The sequence below is a fragment of the Canis aureus genome, chromosome 19, assembly GCF_053574225.1.
Source record: "Canis aureus isolate CA01 chromosome 19, VMU_Caureus_v.1.0, whole genome shotgun sequence".
NCBI classification, from domain to species: domain Eukaryota; kingdom Metazoa; phylum Chordata; class Mammalia; order Carnivora; family Canidae; genus Canis; species Canis aureus.
In genome coordinates, this window is record NC_135629.1 from 32,880,276 (window position 1) to 32,900,319 (window position 20,044).

The 20,044-nt window shown below is 36.1% G+C and overlaps 1 protein-coding gene across 26 annotated transcripts in view; it reads left to right on the plus strand.

The window, feature by feature from the left end:
* CFAP20DC (CFAP20 domain containing) overlaps positions 1 to 20,044 on the plus strand; it is a 261,970-nt gene that overhangs the window by 92,739 nt on the left and 149,187 nt on the right. For all 26 annotated transcript variants that reach the window (XR_013357811.1, XR_013357810.1, XM_077858281.1 and 23 more), the window contains one exon: positions 901 to 1,015. Coding sequence is in view for 24 of the 26 variants with exons in the window: in XM_077858281.1 (XP_077714407.1) it covers positions 901 to 1,015 (115 nt within the window). In the remaining 2 variants the exon portion in view is untranslated. The remainder of the gene's footprint in view (positions 1 to 900; positions 1,016 to 20,044) is intronic.

Here is a 20,044-nt window from a genome sequence, read left to right on the forward strand (position 1 = left end):
TAGTTAATTACACTATAAATATTGGTAGCAGTTCATTTGAATGAAATGTTGTCACCTTGGGGGATTACTAATTGTAGAAAATTAGCAGTTTGTACATCTAGATAAAGTTGCTAAAAATGAGGGAGCCATCACTATTCTCTGATAAAAAGACAGTCTTTTAAAAAGTATCAACTCTACCATATAGCAGTCTGAGACAGGTTTAGAGATTTTAAGCCTGCTTTGTTACCTCTGAGACCTAAAGGAAGCAGAACATAAAAATGAGCCTCTATCAATTTGAAGCAAACCTAATCTTTGTGATCATGGCTGTGGTCTAAATCTATTAAAGATGTTCAAATTCGATGTCCTTGGTATCACTGTGGCTTGACCTGAATAGTGAGCAATAAACTTGTGTATTATAATTCTGGTTTGAAGATATGTGCTTAGGAAGTGAAACCGACAGTCAGTGTTTTGTGTCTGTCTCTAAGCAGACTAAGAGCCTATATAAAATGACAGGTGCATTTTTAGGGAAAGAAACCCATAATGTTTTCCTATTTAGTAGGTGACAGTATGTCCCAAGATAACACAAGCTTAAGGGGCTGGAACAAGCTTGATTATTAAAGGCTAGCAGTTTCTCAGTTCATACAAATTGAATTTTTTCATAGGCTAGAAGACTGTAGAAATCTAGTGTAAGGTACTGAAATAAATTAGCATATTAACTGAATTTATACATTCAGGCTTGTGAGCACTTTAAATTGAAGGAAGAAATTTATTACCTCTTGAAAGAAAAAAAAAAGCAATTCTTAAATTCTGTGTTTGATCTCTCTGTTGCACAGGCCTGTATGATAAATTATATCATTTTGATGATTATCCGAAGTAGTAGTTATATTGATGGGAATCTTTCTCTCTCCTTTCTTTTTTCAGAATTACTGATTTAGGGAACATTAAAAGAAGATTGTATTTATCAACGGTCCATAAGGAACTGTCCTCAACTCCTCTTCATGCAAAAATCCCACTCTTCATGATCAAGCGCAAAATTGTAAGTGTCACAGGCATATTGCTTAAAATATTAAGTTCAATTCAGCAAATATTAATTATGGGCCTACTCTGTGTATATAGCACTTGTTAAGTACTATGGTCATATAAAAATGAATAGAATTCATGCTCTTCCTTTCTCTCTCATGAAAGAGCTTAAAATCCACTGGGTGGAAGAATATAATTATTTGAACATCTAGAATATCACCAAAACTGTGGTGGAAAGCACAGTAGAAAGAGATGGTCTCTTGGTACTATGAACAGGAAAGAAATCCATTTGACTACAGGATGAGGAAAGGCTGCATGAAGAAGACTACATTTAGTTGGGCCTTTAAAAGACTGTAAGATTTCAATAAGCAGAAATGGGAAGCCAAGCATTCTAAGCAGAAGGAAGCATGAACAGAAGCATGAAGGCTGGAAATTGGTACATATTTGGGGAACAAAGAATGATTAATCATTGTTACTAGTTTTGTTGTTGTTTTTTTTTCTTTTTTTTTTTTTTTTTTTTTTTTTAATAACCTTAAGGAAACAGTAGTCCTGCAACAGTCAGGTGTCGGTAGGGAGGTTTTATGCCTATTGTATAACCCCTAAGACCTAAAGCAGCAGTAAGGTATGAGTAGATAAACAATAAGCTACAGGCCAAGAAGTTTGGGCCTGGATGACTAACTAGTCTTTCTCAAACTTCAGTTACTTCATTACTACTCTCATGACGTTACCATGCTTGGGTATTACCTGTTCTAATATATACTTGATACATTCCTTTTAAATCAACTCACTTCTTGGGGCTTAAATACATCTATTTCAAAGGAAACCTTTAACCACTTACTCAAATGCACACCAGTATAAGGAAGTATCATGAAAAGTCAGGTAAATATGATACCACCAGAGGAAACTAATAAAGCTTTAGTAACTGATCCAAAAGACATGGAGATCTGTGACCTGTCAGACAAAGAATTCAGAATAGTCTTCTTATAGTTTAGTGACCTACACGAACATACAGACAACTAAATGAATTTAGGAAAACAGACCATGAATGGCACAAGATGTTTAACAAAGGAATGGAAGCCATCAAAAATAAATAGGAATGCTAGAGCTGAAAAATACAGAATCTGAACTGAAGAATTCAGTGGAGAGCTTCGAAAGCAGATTCAGCTATGCAGAAAAAAGAATTAGTGACCTAGAAGACAATTGAAATTATCCATTTGGGAGTAAAAAAAGGAAAAGGAATGAGTGAAGAGTGAAGGAAGCCTATGGGAATTATGAGACACAAGGAACATAAACAATATTCACGTTATGGGAATTCCAGAAGGAGAAGAGAAAGATAAAAGGACAGAAAGTATATTTAAAGTGATAATGGCTAAAAACTCCCCAAATCTGGGAAGAGAAGTATTCAGATCCAAGAGGCCCAAAGGACCTCAAACAGGACTACACATATTATGATTAAATTGTCAAAAGTCAAAGAAAGAATTTTAAAAGAAACAAGAGAAAAGAGAGGATAAAAGTTACATACAAGGGAGCTCCCATAAAACTATGGGCAGATTTCTCAACAGAAACTTTTCAGACCAGAAGAGAATGAGATGACATATTCTAAAGATTGGGAAAAAATTAAAAATCAACCAAGAATACTATGCCTGGTAAAGCTGTCTTTCAGAAATAAAATAGGGATAAAGACTAACAAAATCTGAGGGAATTCATTTCTACTAGATCTGCCTTACTATAAATGTTAGAAGGAGTTCTTGGAGTAGAAATAAAAGAACTCTTAACATAAAAACATAAAAAGGCAGCATAATACTCGCTACAATGGTAAATGTATAGTCAGAATTGGAGTCTGTAATAGGATGATAGTGGTGCATAATTCATTTATGATAATATTAAATGCATTCACCCTTCTATGTTTAAGTATTGATTTCCTTATTCATCTAAAATTTTTTAGAGTTCAATGTTAGGTCTTTTCCAAGAATTAAATCATATATGAGACCAATACGGTATTCTGTGTATGGTTAATAAATAAAATCTGTCATTACCTTGCTTTTGTGAATTCAGTCACCTCTGTCAGTTAACTAATTGAAGTTCTGTATATTTTGTTAAAATCTGAACTGAGCATTCTATACATGGCTATCATCCACACCCCCCACAGTAGTATTCCTTTCATCTAATGACACTTGTAGGATTACAGTATTTGAAAATAAAATATTATCTTTCTTTACAAATAAACCTTGATGAGCTAGAATGCGAATTTGACTAACCAATATTTCCTTTCTAATAATGAGTTGGATGAATATGTGCCAGTGGCACCAGGTATCTAATGACATAAGAAATATACTATTTAAGCTTTAAAAAAAAATGAAATAGGTCCTGTGGGACAGTGTTCTGTAATTCATCTACCTCAGCTTCTCACCCTCCAGTCAGATGACTCAATGGAGAATAGTTATATGTAGTTTTTAAAAATGCTGGTGTGAAGAAAGCAAACTAATCATTATTTCAGATAATTTAAGCTCATGCTAAAATTTAAAAGTCAAATCAGTCATAAAACATCTAGAACTTTTTTGTGAGTGTGGTTGAATCTAGAAAGAATTGCTCACATACAGACAATCCTAAGCAATAAGCAGAAATAAGGTATTTTGTTTTCTGTAGTATTCCCCATACCGGTGAAATCACCAAGACATGCATACTTGTAATATGTTCTAACCTATATTTTGTTAAATATAAACATATAAATAATATGTAGGGGTTGAGAGCATGGTATCTAAATTCTGATACTTAGTAGTTATGTGAACTGTGTCAGTTCCTGTGTTCATTTGCCTCATCTATAAAATGCAGGTAATATGAGATATATTTCCTATTAAGGTTGTTTTGAAGATTTCACAAGTAAAGAAACATAAGGCTTTTATAACAATGCCTGGCACAGTCTAAAGCACTAGATAAAAATTATAGATCCAGTTTTCTCTTTAATTACTATTTCTTTCTGGAAGCCCTTAATGATTTCCCCTCTGTGGATTACATATGCTGAGTATAGTTCAACCATTGCTATTTACAATTTTATAATCCTCATAACACTTCTTCACCCTGCACTTGAATCATATTTGCTCGTCTATCTCCCTGCATTTAGACTACAAGCATGTTTTGACTTTTATCTTGAGGCACATTAAGAACATGGCACATAGTAAGTGCTCAATAAATATTTCTTGAACAAATAGACAAGTCTTACTGTGTGCCTCCCAAAGTGGGAAATAAAATAAATGAGTTTGTGATGGACCTTTATAAATGTGCCTGATGATTCTAGAAATATTCTGTACTATTCAAGCAGATGTTAAGAAATTCAGTTCTGAAACTTGTACTTATTTCCCTTCAGTTTCCTCCTAATTAAAGAGATGCTACAGCAGCAGCGGGTCTTTCGTTTCTACTGCTAATATAGTCTGTTCCCATTGAGGCCTTATCAAACTACAGCTGAGCCATGTTTTAGGGGAACCTCCTATAGAGAGAAGCAAGGCAAGAGAGAACACTCCACCCATTCAAAATGCCATCCCTCAGGCCCTACTTGGTATTAGTGTGGTGTTGGTCTAGTTCTCTGCTTTTTTGGTAAAACTTTGTTCACTTCTAGTTTTTAGGAATTGTAGATATTTTGGTGGTAAACTTTGAAATATTGTGTTTTAATAGCTCTTCAGCTAACATTTACAAACCAGGAGTTATCCATTCTATTTTTTGTGTAGTGAGCAGTTAAAGCTGAGTGGCAACTGTACACTTTTTAACAGAACTTTAAGCTCTGCTGTGGCGTTTAGTCCTCTCCACTTATGAATGCAGGTGCTCTCAGACCCTTCCTGCTGCATTCAGTTATCTGCCTAGGCATAGAGTTCTAGGCATAAAGTCTGCAACCCCAATTTAGAGGATAATTATCAAATGGTCCACTTTGCCTTGGTTCTTTAGCTAAAATCTTTACATAGCCAAAGGCAGCAAATAAATATTCTTATAGCCATACCAAAATGAATATTTATGTGTAGGTCACTTACTATTCCAGTTATCATTAAATGTTCAACCTTTCAAATAAAAAATTTTGTTTTTCGTTTTACTTTTAATTTTGAAGGATTCACTTTAAGACTTAAATTATGACAGTTTATACTTCTAACTTGGGATTTCAATGTCAAGAACGAAAAATTAATAACCATCAGATTAAACAATGGAGGTAGCCACTTAGTCAAGACTCACTGAAATCAATCTTACTTGTTCTTCAACATAATTTCAATTAATTGGTGATAGTATCAGATGAACATCAATGTCTCACTACCAAAGTATATATTAATGTACAGTAAATTTAATTGTATTTGAATAGGAAGTTCAGGTATGAAATGTCATTGAGAATGAATCATCCATTGGAGATATAATGATGTGGTACAATAAATTATAATGCCAAAATCTTTTAGTAACCTTTACCATTCAAATACCCAGTGTTTGTCATTTATTTATTTATTTATTTTACCAGTGTTTGTCATTTAAATGAATAAAATTACTCTTTAGGAGTTGTACTTTTTTGAACCACAACTCTGATGTTACCGTTTTTATTACAAACTGAAAGTGTGGTATAATGGTTTTTTTTTTTTTAATTTTATTTATTTATTCACAAGAGACACAGAGGGAGAGAGAGGCAGAGACACAGGCAGAGGGAGAAGCAGGCTCCATGCAGGAAACCTGATGTGGGACTCAATCCCAGGACCCCAGGATCACACCCTGGGCCAAAGGCAGGCTCTAAACCACTGAGACACCCAGGGATCCCCTGTGGTATAATGTTTTTAAAATTTCCCCTCAAAGATCATTTTCCCCATAAAGTCAATGATTTAGAAATTTTTTATTTTTAATAGTATTTAATTTTTTGAGTGTCATTGAATGAGAAAGGAATGGAGAAAGCAGTTTTATTTAGACCAAAATCATTTAGGTATATATTTAAAATGCTAGAGAATATTTCTTAATGAAATCATTCTAATCTAGAATCCACTATGTCTTATGGTACTTATATGAAGGTTTGTAAACGTTTTCATCTCCTCCATGAGAATATCATTTTAAAAACACCTATTTTTCTCTCTCTACTCACCTGTCAGTCTAATACAGATATTTAATAAATTTGGGGGAAAAGAGCCTTTCCTTTCCTCCCTCTGGAGGCCCTGAATGGTTATGTGAAGTAGGAACAACTACACAAAAATAAGTTTGTTCTGGAAAACAGATGATTACCCCATTTTTAAATCACATGAACAGGCAGAAGGATGTTGCTAGAGTTGAAGTGTGGCATCTAGAGCCAGATTGTAGGGGTTCGGATTCTGGTTGTCATTTCCTTTCTGGGCCCTTAGCCAAGTCCATTAATATCTCTGCTTCATTTCCTCATTAGTTAGGTGGTGACAATAAGAGAACCTGCTTCTTAGAGGACTTATGAGGATTGAAAGAGTTATTACCCAGAACAGTGCCAGGCTCTTATTAAGTGCTCAGTTAATGTTAGTTGATATTATTATTTTACTATTTTCTTTTGACATAAATCCATATTTATTAATTTAAGAATATAGTGTCACAATAAACTTCTGAACTTATAGTTCATTTCAACTGGCAAATATTTATTGAGCCCCTGCTATAGGCCAAGGTCTATGTCAAATGATAGGAATCCAAAGGTGAATGACACATCAAGGATATTACAATATGGCAAAGAAGGCAAACACATAAACAATGGTAATGTGCTCTGGTGAACACCAAACTAGTCTTAGGAACCAAATGCTGTTAAAGGAAAATATCAGACTTGTTTAAGCCAAGTTGAGGATTGTTACAGTGGAGGTATTTATGCTAAGTTGTAAATACACACAAAAGTATGAAAGTTTATGTCATATTTGATACATTAACTGATTCAAGTGCATGGAGTTAGAGTGCTGGAAAGGAAGGCTAGACAGAACCATGAAGAGCTTTGAAATCCATGTTGAGGAGTTTGAATTTAGTCTGTTAGAAATTTTTTAAATAATTTTTAACATGGAGAAGTTTCATAATATGACCTGCATTCTAGAAAATAAGTATATTAGACTGCAGAGAGAGGCAGAGAGACCAGTTGAGACATACAAACCTACATTAGTGTAATAGCAAAGAAGTAGAAGAGGAGGACAGATATGAAAGATACTTGAGGAATAAAATCAATTTAAAAAAAGAAAAACAGAAAATGGCACTGAGATTCACTGGATGGACTTAACACCAAGTCAAACACTGGAAATATCAGTAAAATTGAAGTCAGGAATATAGAAACTGAAACTGTTTATTGAAACTGTTTCAATAAAAAAGCACAGAAAGAGGAGGGGGGGAGCCTAAAAAAGATGAGTACAGTCTGAATGGCTTGAGAAACAGTATCACCCAGTCTAATATGTATGTAATTGGAGTAATAGTAGGAGAACCAAGAGAGATTGAGCACAAGAAAATTTATAGAAGTGATGGTTGAAATTTTTCAAAATACACCCACAGATCCAATAAGCTCAACCAATCAAAGGCTAAATATCTCTCAAAAAACACACCAAACCCCACCATGATGTATCATAATTTAAAAAACAAGCAAAAAACCACAAAGTCATGCCATAGTATGTCATAACTAAATTGCTGAAAATCTGTGATAAAGAGATAATCTTAAAAAGCAGCCAGAGGAAAAAATTACATTATACACCAGAGAACATTGATAAATCATGTAGAAGATATGAAAAATCTAAATATGTACACACCCAATAACAGTTCTGGGAAATATATGAAACAAAAGCTAACACAACCAAAGAAAGAAACATGAATTCACAATTTTGGATGATTTCAACACTCTCCTCTTAGATATTGATAGAAAATCAGTAAACTTAAAAAATGCTATTAATCAACCTGCTCTATTTGACATTTTTAGAATATACCATCTCATAACTGCATAATACATTGCTATATTCAAGTGCACAATGAATGTTTTACCCAAGGTATATGATATATTAGGCTGTATTAATCTCAATAAACTTACAAAGATTGAAATTCTACAAAGTACGTTCTGTGAATGCAAGAGAGTGAAATTAGAAATAAATAACAAAAATATAATTGGACAATTCCCAAGTAGTTAGAAATAAAGCAACATACTTCCAAATAACTTATAAGTCAAAGAAAAATTAAAGATATTAGAAAACAATTTTAACTGTTATTTTAACTAATTTCAAATGGTAATGAAAATTAAGCATACCAAGTGGCATCTGGATGGCTCAGTCAGTTAAGCATCTGCCTTTGGCTCATATCATAATCCCAGGGTCCTGGGATCAAGCCCTGTGTTGGGCTCTGCTCAGTGGGGAGTCTGCTTCTCCCTCTCTCTCTACCTCTGCCTCTTCTCATTTTCTCTCTCTCTCTCTTTCAAATAAGTAAATTCTTCAAAAAAGAAAAAGCATACTAAAGTTTGTGAGATGCATCTGAAGCATATGGAGAAAGAAGAGAATGTATCAATGAAATAAAAAATTGACAATGGAAAAAATCAGTAAAACCAAAAGTTCTTTGAAAAGATTTAGTAAATGATAAGCTGTTAGCTAGATTAATCAAGAAAAGAACACACGCATTACTAATATCAAGAGTGAAAGTAAGGGAAAAGGAAAATAAGGGAATATTATGAACGATATTTTACCATTAAGTTTGACAATTTAGATGAAGTGGGAAATTTCTGCTATAGATGCAAATTACTAAAACTGATACTAAAAGAAATCAAAAGTTAAAATAGCTATATATATAAGTGGTGTTTATTCCAGGAATTTAAGGTTAGTCTAACATAATCTTGAAAATCAGTCAGTGTGATTTATCACATTAACAGAATAATGAAAAAAATTATAAGATCATTTCAATAAATGTAGAGAAATAATTTAACAAGAATTCATTATCCATTCATGATTAAAGCTTACATCAAACCAAGAATGAAAACTTTTACAATCTGATAAAGGAGTTCTATTTAAAAACAGACAACCCACAACTACATCACACTTACTGGTGAATTACTACCTACTTATCCCCTACGATAGGGAACAAGGCAAGGATATCCACTCTACTTCTAGTCAGAATTGCATTGGAGGTCCTAGAAAGTGCAGTAAGATAATAAAGAGAAATAAAACACATACAGATTAGGAAAAAAGAAGGAAAACTTTCTCTCTTTGTAGACAACATAATAGTTATCCTAAGGAATCTACAAAAACAAAACCTACATTAAGTGAGTTTTGTAGGATCACAGAATACAATATTGGTATAACCAAAGTCAATTATATTCTATAAAAACTTATTATAGTAATAAACAATTGAAATTTTATTTTTTTAATTTAAGTGTTTTTATTTTTTTTATTTTTATATTTTTTATAAATTTATTTTTTATTGGTGTTCAATTTGCTAACGTATAGAATAACACCAGTGCTCATCCCGTCAGGTGCCCACCTCAGTGCCTGCCACCCAGTCACCCCCACCCCCGCCCACTTCCCCTTCCATCACCCCTAGTTCGTTTCCCATAGTTAGGAGTCTTTCATGTTCTGTCTCTCTTTCTGATACTTCCCACTCATTTTTTCTCCTTTCCCCTTTATTCCCTTTCACTATTTTTTATATTCTCCAAATGAATGAGACCATATAATGTTTGTCCTTCTCCCATTGACTTATTTCACTCAGCATAATACCCTCCAATTCCATCCACATTGAAGCAAATGGTGGGTATTTGTCATTTCTAATGGCTGAGTAATATTCCATGGTATACATAAACCACATCTTCTTTATCCATTCATCTTTCAATGGACACCAAGGCTCCTTCCACAGTTTGGCTATTGTGGACATTGCTGCTATAAACATCGGGCTGCAGGTATCCCAGCGTTTCATTGCATCTGTGTCTTTGGGGTAAATCTCCAGCAGTGCAATTGCTGGGTCGTAGGGCAGATCTATTTTTAACTCTTTGAGGAACCTCCACACAGTTTTCCAGAGTGACTGCACCAGTTCACATTCCCACCAACAGTGCAGGAGGGCTCCCCTTTCTCCACATCCTCTCCAACATTTGTTTCCTGCCTTGTTAATTTTCCCCGTTCTCACTGGTGTGAGGTGGTATCTCATTGTGGTTTTGATTTGTATTTCCCTGATGACAAGTTATATGGAGCATTTTCTCATGTGCTTCTTGGCCATGTCTATGTCTTCCTCTGTGAGATTTCTGTTCATGTCTTTTGCCCATTTCATGATTGGATTTCTTGTTTCTTTGCTGTGGAGTTTAATAAGTTCTTTATAGATCTTGAAAACTAGCCCTTTATCTGATATGTCATTTGCAAATATCTTCTCCCATTCTGTAGATTGTCTTTGAGTTTTGTTGACAGTATCTTTTGCTGTGCAAAAGCTTCTTATCTTGATGAAGTCCCAAGAGTTCAGTTTTGCTTTTGTTTCTCTTGCCTTCATGGATGAATCTTGCAAGAAGTTACTTTGGCCAAGTTCAAAAAGGGTGTTGCCTGTGTTCTCCTCTAGGATTTTGATGGAATCTTGTCTCACATTAAGATCTTTCATCCATTCTCAATGAGGAAGCACTGGAAGCCTTTCCCCTAAAATCAGGAACAAGACAGGGATGTCCACTCTCACCACTGCTAATCAACATAGTACTAGAAGTCCTAGCCTCAGCAATCGGACAACAAAAAGAAATAAAAGGCATTCAAATGGGCAAAGAAGAAGTCAAACTCTCCCTCTTCGCCAATGACATGATACTCTACATAGAAAACCCAAAAGACTCCACCCCAAGATTGCTAGAACTCATACAGCAATTTGGCAGTGTGGCAGGATACAAAATCAATGCCCAGAAGTCAGTGGTATTTCTATACACTAACAACGAGACTGAAGAAAGAGAAATTAAGGAGTCAATCCCATTTACAATTGCACCCAAAAGCATAAGATACCTAAGAATAAACCTAACCAAAGAGGTAAAGGATCTATACCCTAAAAACTATAGAACACTTCTGAAAGAAATTGAGGAAGACACAGAGATGGAAATATATTCCATGCTCATGGATTGGCAGAATTAATATTGTGAAAATGTCAATGTTACCCAGGGCAATTTACACGTTTAATGCAATCCCTATCAAAATACCATGGACTTTCTTCAGAGAGTTGGAACAAATTATTTTAAGATTTGTGTGGAATTAGAAAAGACCCCGAATAGCCAGGGGAATTTTAAAAAAGAAAACCATAGCTGGGGGCATCACAATGCCAGATTTCAGGTTGTACTACAAAGCTGTGGTCATCAAGACAGTGTGGTACTGGCACAAAAACAGACACATAGATCAATGGAACAGAATAGAGAATTCAGAAGTGGACCCTCAACTTTATGGTCAACTAATAATTCGACAAAGGAGGAAAGACTATCCTCTGGAAAAAAGACAGTCTCTTCAATAAATGGTGCTGGGAAAATTGGACATCCACATGCGGAAGAATGAAACTAGACCACTCTCTTGCACCATACACAAAGATAATTTAAGTATTTTAAGTTTTTTTTTTAATTCCAGTATAGTTAACATAGAGTGTTATATTAGTTTTAGATGTACAGTATGGTAATTCAACAATTCTATTTTTAATTTTAAAAATATTTACAATAGCATCAAAAATATATAATACTCAGGAATAAATTTAATAAAACATGCTAGACCTTTACACTGAAAACTATAAAACATTGCTGAGAGAAATTGAAGAAGACCTAAATAAATGGAGACATGTTGTTTTTGGATCCAAAAACTATATTCGGTCTAATCCCAATCAGAATTCCAGCAGGCTTTTTTAAAAATATTTTTTGCAAAATTTATAAACAAATTCTAAAATATTTATGGGAATTCAAAGGACTTAGGATACAAAACAATTTTCAAAATGTAAAAATTGTGCCTCATGATTTCAAGTCATGTTATAAAGCTACAGTAATCAGGACAATGTGTTCTTGGCATAGATATCAATAAAAAGTTTATAAATGGACACACACATGTGTATAGTCAGTTGATCTTCAACCAAAGCACCAGAATTCAGTAAAGGTAGAAGCTTCTTTTTTCAGGCCTAGAACTTCTGAGTTCTCCCATATGTTTCATATGGGAGAAAAAAGTGCACATCAGCCTATACTTCATAGCATTTACAAAAGTTAAAGATGAATCATAAATGTAAATACTAAAAATACACACAAGTTGAAGAGATTTCTTAAGACCCAGAAAACATTAACCCTAATAAAGAATAAGTTGACAAAAAGAGCTTCAACAAAACTTAAAACTACTCAGGGCACCTGGGTGGCTCAGTCCATTTGGTGTCTGCTTTCGACTCAGGTTTTGATCCCAGAGTCTTGGGTTTAAGCCCGGAGTTGGGCTTGATGCTCAGCAGAGGGTCTGCTTCTCCCTCTCTCTCTACATCTTGCTCCCCTACTTAGCTTATGTGCACTCTCTCTCAAAAATTTTTTAAAGATTAAAACCACTCATCAAAAGACATTTTTAAGAAAATGAACAAGCAAGCCACGGCAGGAAGAAAATATTCCTAATATATATATTTGACAAAAGACATATTCAGAATATATTTTCCAACTGTATAATTTAAAAAAATAACTTTTTTTAAGGCAAAAACAATTGAATAAGCACATCACAGAGATTGTACAATCAAGTAAGCATGTGAAGAGCTCCATAACATCAGTCAGGGGAATTCAAATGAAAAACACAATTGTTTCTACTTCACCCACTATAATAGCAAAAATAAAAGAGACAGGAAATACTAAATGTTGGTGAGATATAAAGCAATTATCATACATTCTGAACACATACAGAGAATTTCCAGCATAACCACTTTGGAAATACCTTTGGAAGTTTCTGATAAAGTTAAACATTTACCCATTGATCCAAAAGCTACACTCCTTGGTGTCTATCCACAGATGTGTAAGTACATTACACAAAAAAATGTTGGATGGGAATTTCATAACTGCTTGATTTATAAAAGTGAAAACCTTGAAATAACCCATATACCCTACAACAGAATATTGAACAGTTAAGTTGTGATACAGTCACAGAGTAGGATACTACTCAACAAAACAAGAATGGACTACTGTGTTCCATGCAACAACATGGATGAACCTCGAGTAGTATGCCAAGTGAAAGAAGCCACTTACTGTGATTCCATTTATATAAATTAATAGAACAGGCAAAACTAATCTAAGATGAAAGAAATTAGTGATTGCCCTTGAGAAGGGTGAATCTAAGACTGACTAGGAGCAGCACAAAAGATCTTTCTGAGGTGATTGAAATGTCCTATACCTTTTGATGGGCTGTGGCATGCAGGTGAATGAAATGGTCAGAATCATCCAACTGTACCTGTAAGGTCAGGTCTGTGCATTTCATGCTTTGAAAATCAAAAAGATGATGTGGTTAACATATATCAAGCACATATATGTTAGGTACTATTATAAATGCTTACATGTTTTTAAACATTTAATCCTAACAACTCAGATGATTTATTATTATTACCACCATCTTACAAATGAGGAAAACGAAGCACAGAGAGGTTAAGTAACTTCAAAGCTTATCTAACTGGTAAATGGTGGAGCTGGAACCCAAACCCAAGCAGATGGACTCCAGAGCCCATGATCTTGCATCCCTAGGAGGAATATATTTAAAAGCAGCTGCCAGTAGGGTTAACTGGAGGGAATTTCCAGATAGGTTAAAGAATAAAATACTACAATTAGATAATAGAAAATAATTTCTAATTCCAAATTTTATAAAAGTTAAGTGTTTCAGAGAAAGGAAGTTAAGTGTCAGAATGTAACCATGTGGGGCACCTGGGTGGCTCAGTGGTTGGGCGTCTGTCTTTGGCTCAGGTCATGATTCCAGGATCCTGAGATCAAGTCCCACATCGGGCTCCCCACAGAGCCTGCTTCTCCCTCTGCCTGTGTCTCTGCCTCTCTCTGTGTGTCTCTCATGAGTAAATAAATAAAATATTAAAAAAAAAAAGAATATGACCATGTGAGTAGATTGCTGAGTGAATAGAAGGCTTTTGAAGGAAAGGATTTAAGGGATGTAGGATATTGGATGGTATCTTAGAAGGTAAGAAGAATCTGGTCCCAGCCAGTATTTTTTCAGAAATGTGTATATAGGCTGGCAAGGGTGTGTCTGCAGAAGCAGAAGTGACCAGGGAGTGATTTGAAGATCAGTGAAGCTAAAAGGGCAGGAGAGCCTGTCAATGCAATGCCTCCAGCTTCAAAAAAGATAGGGTTCCCAGATAGAAGTGCAAGCCTGCTCCCAATGCCATCTTACCCCATGGCCTCAAAATTGGAGGCTGTAGAAGCACATATGAACCACCTTTCTGAACTTCAATTCCAGAGTTGAGGGGGAGGTAATATTTCAGAGAAAATCCAAGTTTCAGTAAAAGTAAGGTCGGTAGGACCCTTAGAAAAATACAAAAGAAGAAAGTACTTTTCAGTAGTAAGGATTTCAGAGAGCACAGTGAAAGGTGACATGAGAATTAGCAAGAGAAGATGGGCTGCTGTTTAAGGAAGAAACTGCTTGCTCAATGCAGGTAGGGATGGGAGGTGGAGCCAGTTACTAAATAGGTATCATGATTCTTTATACAGAACTTGCCTGTCTGTGGTTCAGCCAGGAGCTGCATGTAGCACTAGTAGCCCTAACCTCTCCTCATATCCTCTCTCTCCATGTAGGGACTTGTCATGATTTGCTTTTCCTGAGGAAATTGCTTTTTAAAAAGGTAGTAATAGGTAATTGCTTCTCTTGACCATTCAGATATAAAATTACTATTTTGATCTCTGCTTACATCATTTAATAAACAATATGATGGTGGATTGAGATGAATAAGGTCATTGTAAGCAGATTGTCTATTGAGATAGTAAAGCTAACATGTGAAAAATTATTGTAAAAGGCACAAGAATAAAATGGGGCTCTAAAACCCCATTCTTTGTCATCATTTTCTTTTTTTCTTTGTCATCATTTTAGAAGCACAAAAACAGAAGGAGTTCCTAAAATTGTGAGAAGAGATGTACTTTAGGATTGCTGGGTTATGCAATTGTGGTTTCTTGTTTGTGATTTCCTTTTAGAAATGCAACACTCACTGGCAACACTCACTAGCTAGAGCTGTGCACTGTCAGTGACTCAGGCTCTTTCTCTACTGGCAGAATGAATTCAATTATTGTCACATCTTTGCTGCAGTAATGGCAAGGAAGATCAAAAAGTGCTGGATGGCCAAGAACTTGTTATTGCATGCATTTAAGTTGTGTGTGTGTGTATGTGTGTGTTCACACCATCTGCTGGCCTTTTACCAATATAATAAAGCCATAGGACCAAAACATGAGTCAGTAAAAACTAGAAATTCATGCTTTAAATTATTCTCTTACCCTTTGCCGGTTAGTTTCTTTATGCAGAATTCCATGCTGGAACTAAATAGCATAAACTCTCTTTTTAATCCAGGCAACACCTAAGCAAAACTGTCTTTTCTCTGTCATATTGCTATCTTCCTAGTACATAATTCATAATTAGGAATATTTTAAATCAAGAGTTCTTCCCTCCTGGACATTTACATGTAGGAATAAAGTGATTAGAGATCAAGAGAACTCAAAAAAGGGATTTTAAGAATGGTTGATCACCAAGAATAATGAAAATAATATGTTATAAAGATCAGCTGTAATTCAGGGAATCCGCATTTTGAGAGTAGAGAGTTCATACTCTTTTCTGAAACTTCAGAAAGTATGTCACAGCATTTATATGAATGATTATTTGTTGGACATTATGAAAAGTGGAACCTTTATAAATACCAGTCAAACCAAAAAATAATTTCTATTTCCTCTAGCCAAAGGAGATTTGTGAAAGTTATTCCCTTTCTCAGAACAACTCCCATCTGTACTCATAAGAGATGGATTCACTAAAAGTTATCAATTCCCACACATTTATGGGACTAGTTGAGTGATTATAAAATAAAAGACTGAGGATTTTGCTTGAGGGGGATCTTAGGAAGATGGTGGAGCAGGAGGACCCTGAGCTCACCCCATCCCATATTTTCAACTAGATATCATCCACATCCGACTTGTATGGAAACTGGAAAGCCATCTGAAGAATGGAAGAACAAAACTCCACAACTAAATCCAGAGACAAAGCTGCAGCTAAAAGTTTAGGAAGGTCAGAAAGGCAGAGGGAAGCTGCCTGTAGGATGGAGGGAGCTGCATGTGGAGAAGGCAGTGAAATGGGCCTTCGTCCCAGGGAGCTCAAATGGGGAAAACTAATCCCCATGAAATTTGGCTTTAAAAATCAGAGGGGCTGGAGTACCTGGCTGGCTCCGTTGGTAGAGCATACAACTCTCGATCTCGGAGTTCTGAGTTTGAGCCCCACGTGGAGTGTAGAATTTACTTAAAAAAAAAAACAAAACAAAAAACAGTGGGAGCTAAATTCTGTCAGTTTATAAGATCGGTGGTACTTGGAACCAGTCAGCTGACCCAGCACTAGGCAAACTGGGCAGACTGGGAAGATGAGTGATAGCTGGGTCATCGCCCTTAAAAAGACAGCAGTCTGCATGGAGAGGCAACAACAACAACAAAAAATACCCAGCTATTTGCACAATCACAATCTCCTGTCCTGAAAACAGGAGACAGACCTCTTCATCCTGATTTTGAAGCATGCTAAGGGGATGTCTCCAAAAGCAATGGAACTGGCAGGTGCCATTCTCTTCCCCCATCCCCAGCATAAACACAGAGGCACATTTGAGAGGCAGTACTACATAGACACTTCTGCCTGACCCACTAGCAAATGTACCATGCCCACAATCTCTCCTATGTACGAGCACACTCCCAAGTCTGCTGGCTTTGGCCCTGTGCTCAGGACAAATTTTATTAAAGCCGCACATGTGCCCTGACCAGCCATTGGGTGCATGGCCACTGCACTGTACTGCACACATCTGCTGGGCTGCACCCGGCTAGTTACCCCCATACATGAGAGTGCATCCCATCCACCATCAGGTGCACAGCTGTGACTGCGCACTGTGTATCATCACCCCACCAGGCCTAGTCACTGCGCTGCACTGCACCAACCACATGCCCCCAACACCCCCATGTGCTGGGCCTAGCCTTGCCCAGCCATGTTTGCTTGCTGTGCCCAGCTCATGCATCTCCCAGCCACCATGGCATTTTGGAGTGGCTTAGTACAAATTTTGTTAATACTGCCACCCTGCTTCCAAATTCTGCAGTAGGCATGCCCCATCAGAGCTGGCCTACCTGGATCCTGCTAACACCACGGAGAGCAAGCACAGCCCACAACAGGTGGAGAGTCAGTGCAGACAACTGCACCAAAAGGAAAAGTGACTCAGTCACAACGGCAAGATGTAAACAACACACACAAGATGCTCTCCTAAAGTGCCAGATTTGGTGAACAGGGGACACTGCACTACAGGGTATCACAGAACCTCTTCCAAAAGTCACTACTTCCAAGAGCAGAAGGCATAGCTGACTTTCTTAGCATACAGAAACAGACATAGAGAAGCAGACAGAGGAGACAGAGAAATTTGTTACAAATGAAAGAATAGGACAAGGCCAAAGCCAGAGATCTAAGTGAAACATAAATAACATGCCTGATAGAGAATTTTAAACAGTGATCATAGGATATTCACTAGACTTGAGAAAAGAGTAGAAGACATGAATGAGACCCTTAACACAGAAATTAGGAATACCATAACAGAGATAAAGCACTCATCAAATGAAATGAGAAACACACTTAATGGAATGAATAGCAGGATGAAAGAAGCAGAGGAACAAATTAGTGACATAGGAGACAGAGTAATGGAAAGTAATCAAGCTGAACAAGAGAGAGAAAAATTACACAAAACTAGGACAGGGAACTCAGTGACTCTATCAAATGTAATAACGTTTGTATTGTTAAGATTCCCAGAAGAAGAAGAGGAGAGAAAAGGGGACAGAAAACTTAATTGAAGAAATAATATCTGAAAACTTCCCTAATCTGGGGAAGGAAACAGATATCCAGATCCAGGAAGCACAGAAAACTCCCATCAAAATCAACAAAAGCAGACTGACACCATGACATAATGTTATTAAACTTGCAAAATATAATGATAAAAGAATCTTAAAAGCAGCAAGACAAAAGAAGTCATTAACTTACCAGGGAAAACCCAAAAGGCAAGCAGGAGATTTTTCTCCAGAAACTTTGCAAGCTAGAAGGTAGTGTCGTGATGTATTCAAAGTGCTGAATGGGAAAAATCTGCAATGGGAAAATACTCTATCCAGGAAGGCTATCATCCAGAATAGTAGAGATGAAGAATTTCCCGAACAAAAACTAAAGGAGTTTGTGACCACTAAACAAACCCTGTGAGAAATATTAAAGGGGACTCTGACAGGAAAGGAGAGACCAAAAATGACAGTATAAAGGTAGGAAACACAAAAGCCTAAGTAAAAATCAGTTGTTTCTATAAAAACATCAGTCAAGGATTTAAAAAAAAAAGGATATAAAATATAATAACATATACCTAAAATGTGGGGAGTAGAGGAGAAAAGAATGGGTTCATACTAAATGACCTTCAACTTAATATAGACTTCTATATGCAAAAGAGGTTATGTACAAACCTAATGGTAACCACACATAAAATACCACTAATAAGCATGCAAAGAATAAAGAGAAAGAAATCCAAATATATCTACTAAAGAAAATCAAAACATGAAAGTCAAGAATCAGAGAAAATCTCCAGAAACAACCACAAAATAAGTAATAAAATAATATAATACATATCAATTAATAATTACTTTGAATGTAAATGTACTAAATGCTCCAATCAAAAGACATAGAGCGACAGACTGGATTTAAAAAAAAAAAAAAAAACAGAAGGGAGTTAATAAAGATTCGAGCAGAACTCAACGAAATCGAGACCAGAAGAACTGTGGAACAGATCAACAGAACCAGGAGTTGGTTCTTTGAAAGAATTAATAAGATAGATAAACCATTAGCCAGCCTTATTAAAAAGAAGAGAGAGAAGACTCAAATTAATAAAATCATGAATGAGAAAGGAGAGATCACTACCAACACCAAGGAAATACAAACGATTTTAAAAACATATTATGAACAGCTATACGCCAATAAATTAGGCAATCTAGAAGAAATGGACACATTCCTGGAAAGCCCCAAACTACCAAAACTGGAACAGGAAGCAATAGAAAACCTGAACAGGCCAATAACCAGGGAGGAAATTGAAGCAGTCATCAAAAACCTCCCAAGACACAAGAGTCCAGGGCCAGATGGCTTCCCAGGAGAATTTTATCAAACGTTTAAAGAAGAAATCATACCTATTCTCCTAAAGCTGTTTGGAAAGATAGAAAGAGATGGAGTACTTCCAAATTCGTTCTATGAAGCCAGCATCACCTTAATTCCAAAGCCAGACAAAGACCCCGCCAAAAAGGAGAATTACAGACCAATATCCCTGATGAACATGGATGCAAAAATTCTCAACAAGATACTGGCCAATAGGATCCAACAGTACATTAAGAAAATTATTCACCATGACCAAGTAGGATTTATCCCTGGGACACAAGGCTGGTTCAACACCCGTAAAACAATCAATGTGATTCATCATATCAGCAAGAGAAAAACCAAGAACCATATGATCCTCTCATTGGATGCAGAGAAAGCATTTGACAAAATACAGCATCCATTCCTGATCAAAACTCTTCAGAGTGTAGGGATAGAGGGAACATTCCTCGACATCTTAAAAGCCATCTATGAAAAGCCCACAGCAAATATCATTCTCAATGGGGAAGCACTGGGAGCCTTTCCCCTAAGATCAGGAACAAGACAGGGATGTCCACTCTCACCACTGCTATTCAACATAGTACTGGAAGTCCTAGCCTCAGCAATCAGACAACAAAAAGACATTAAAGGCATTCAAATTGGCAAAGTAGAAGTCAAACTCTCCCTCTTCGCCGATGACATGATACTCTACATAGAAAACCCAAAAGTCTCCACCCCAAGATTGCTAGAACTCATACAGCAATTCGGTAGCGTGGCAG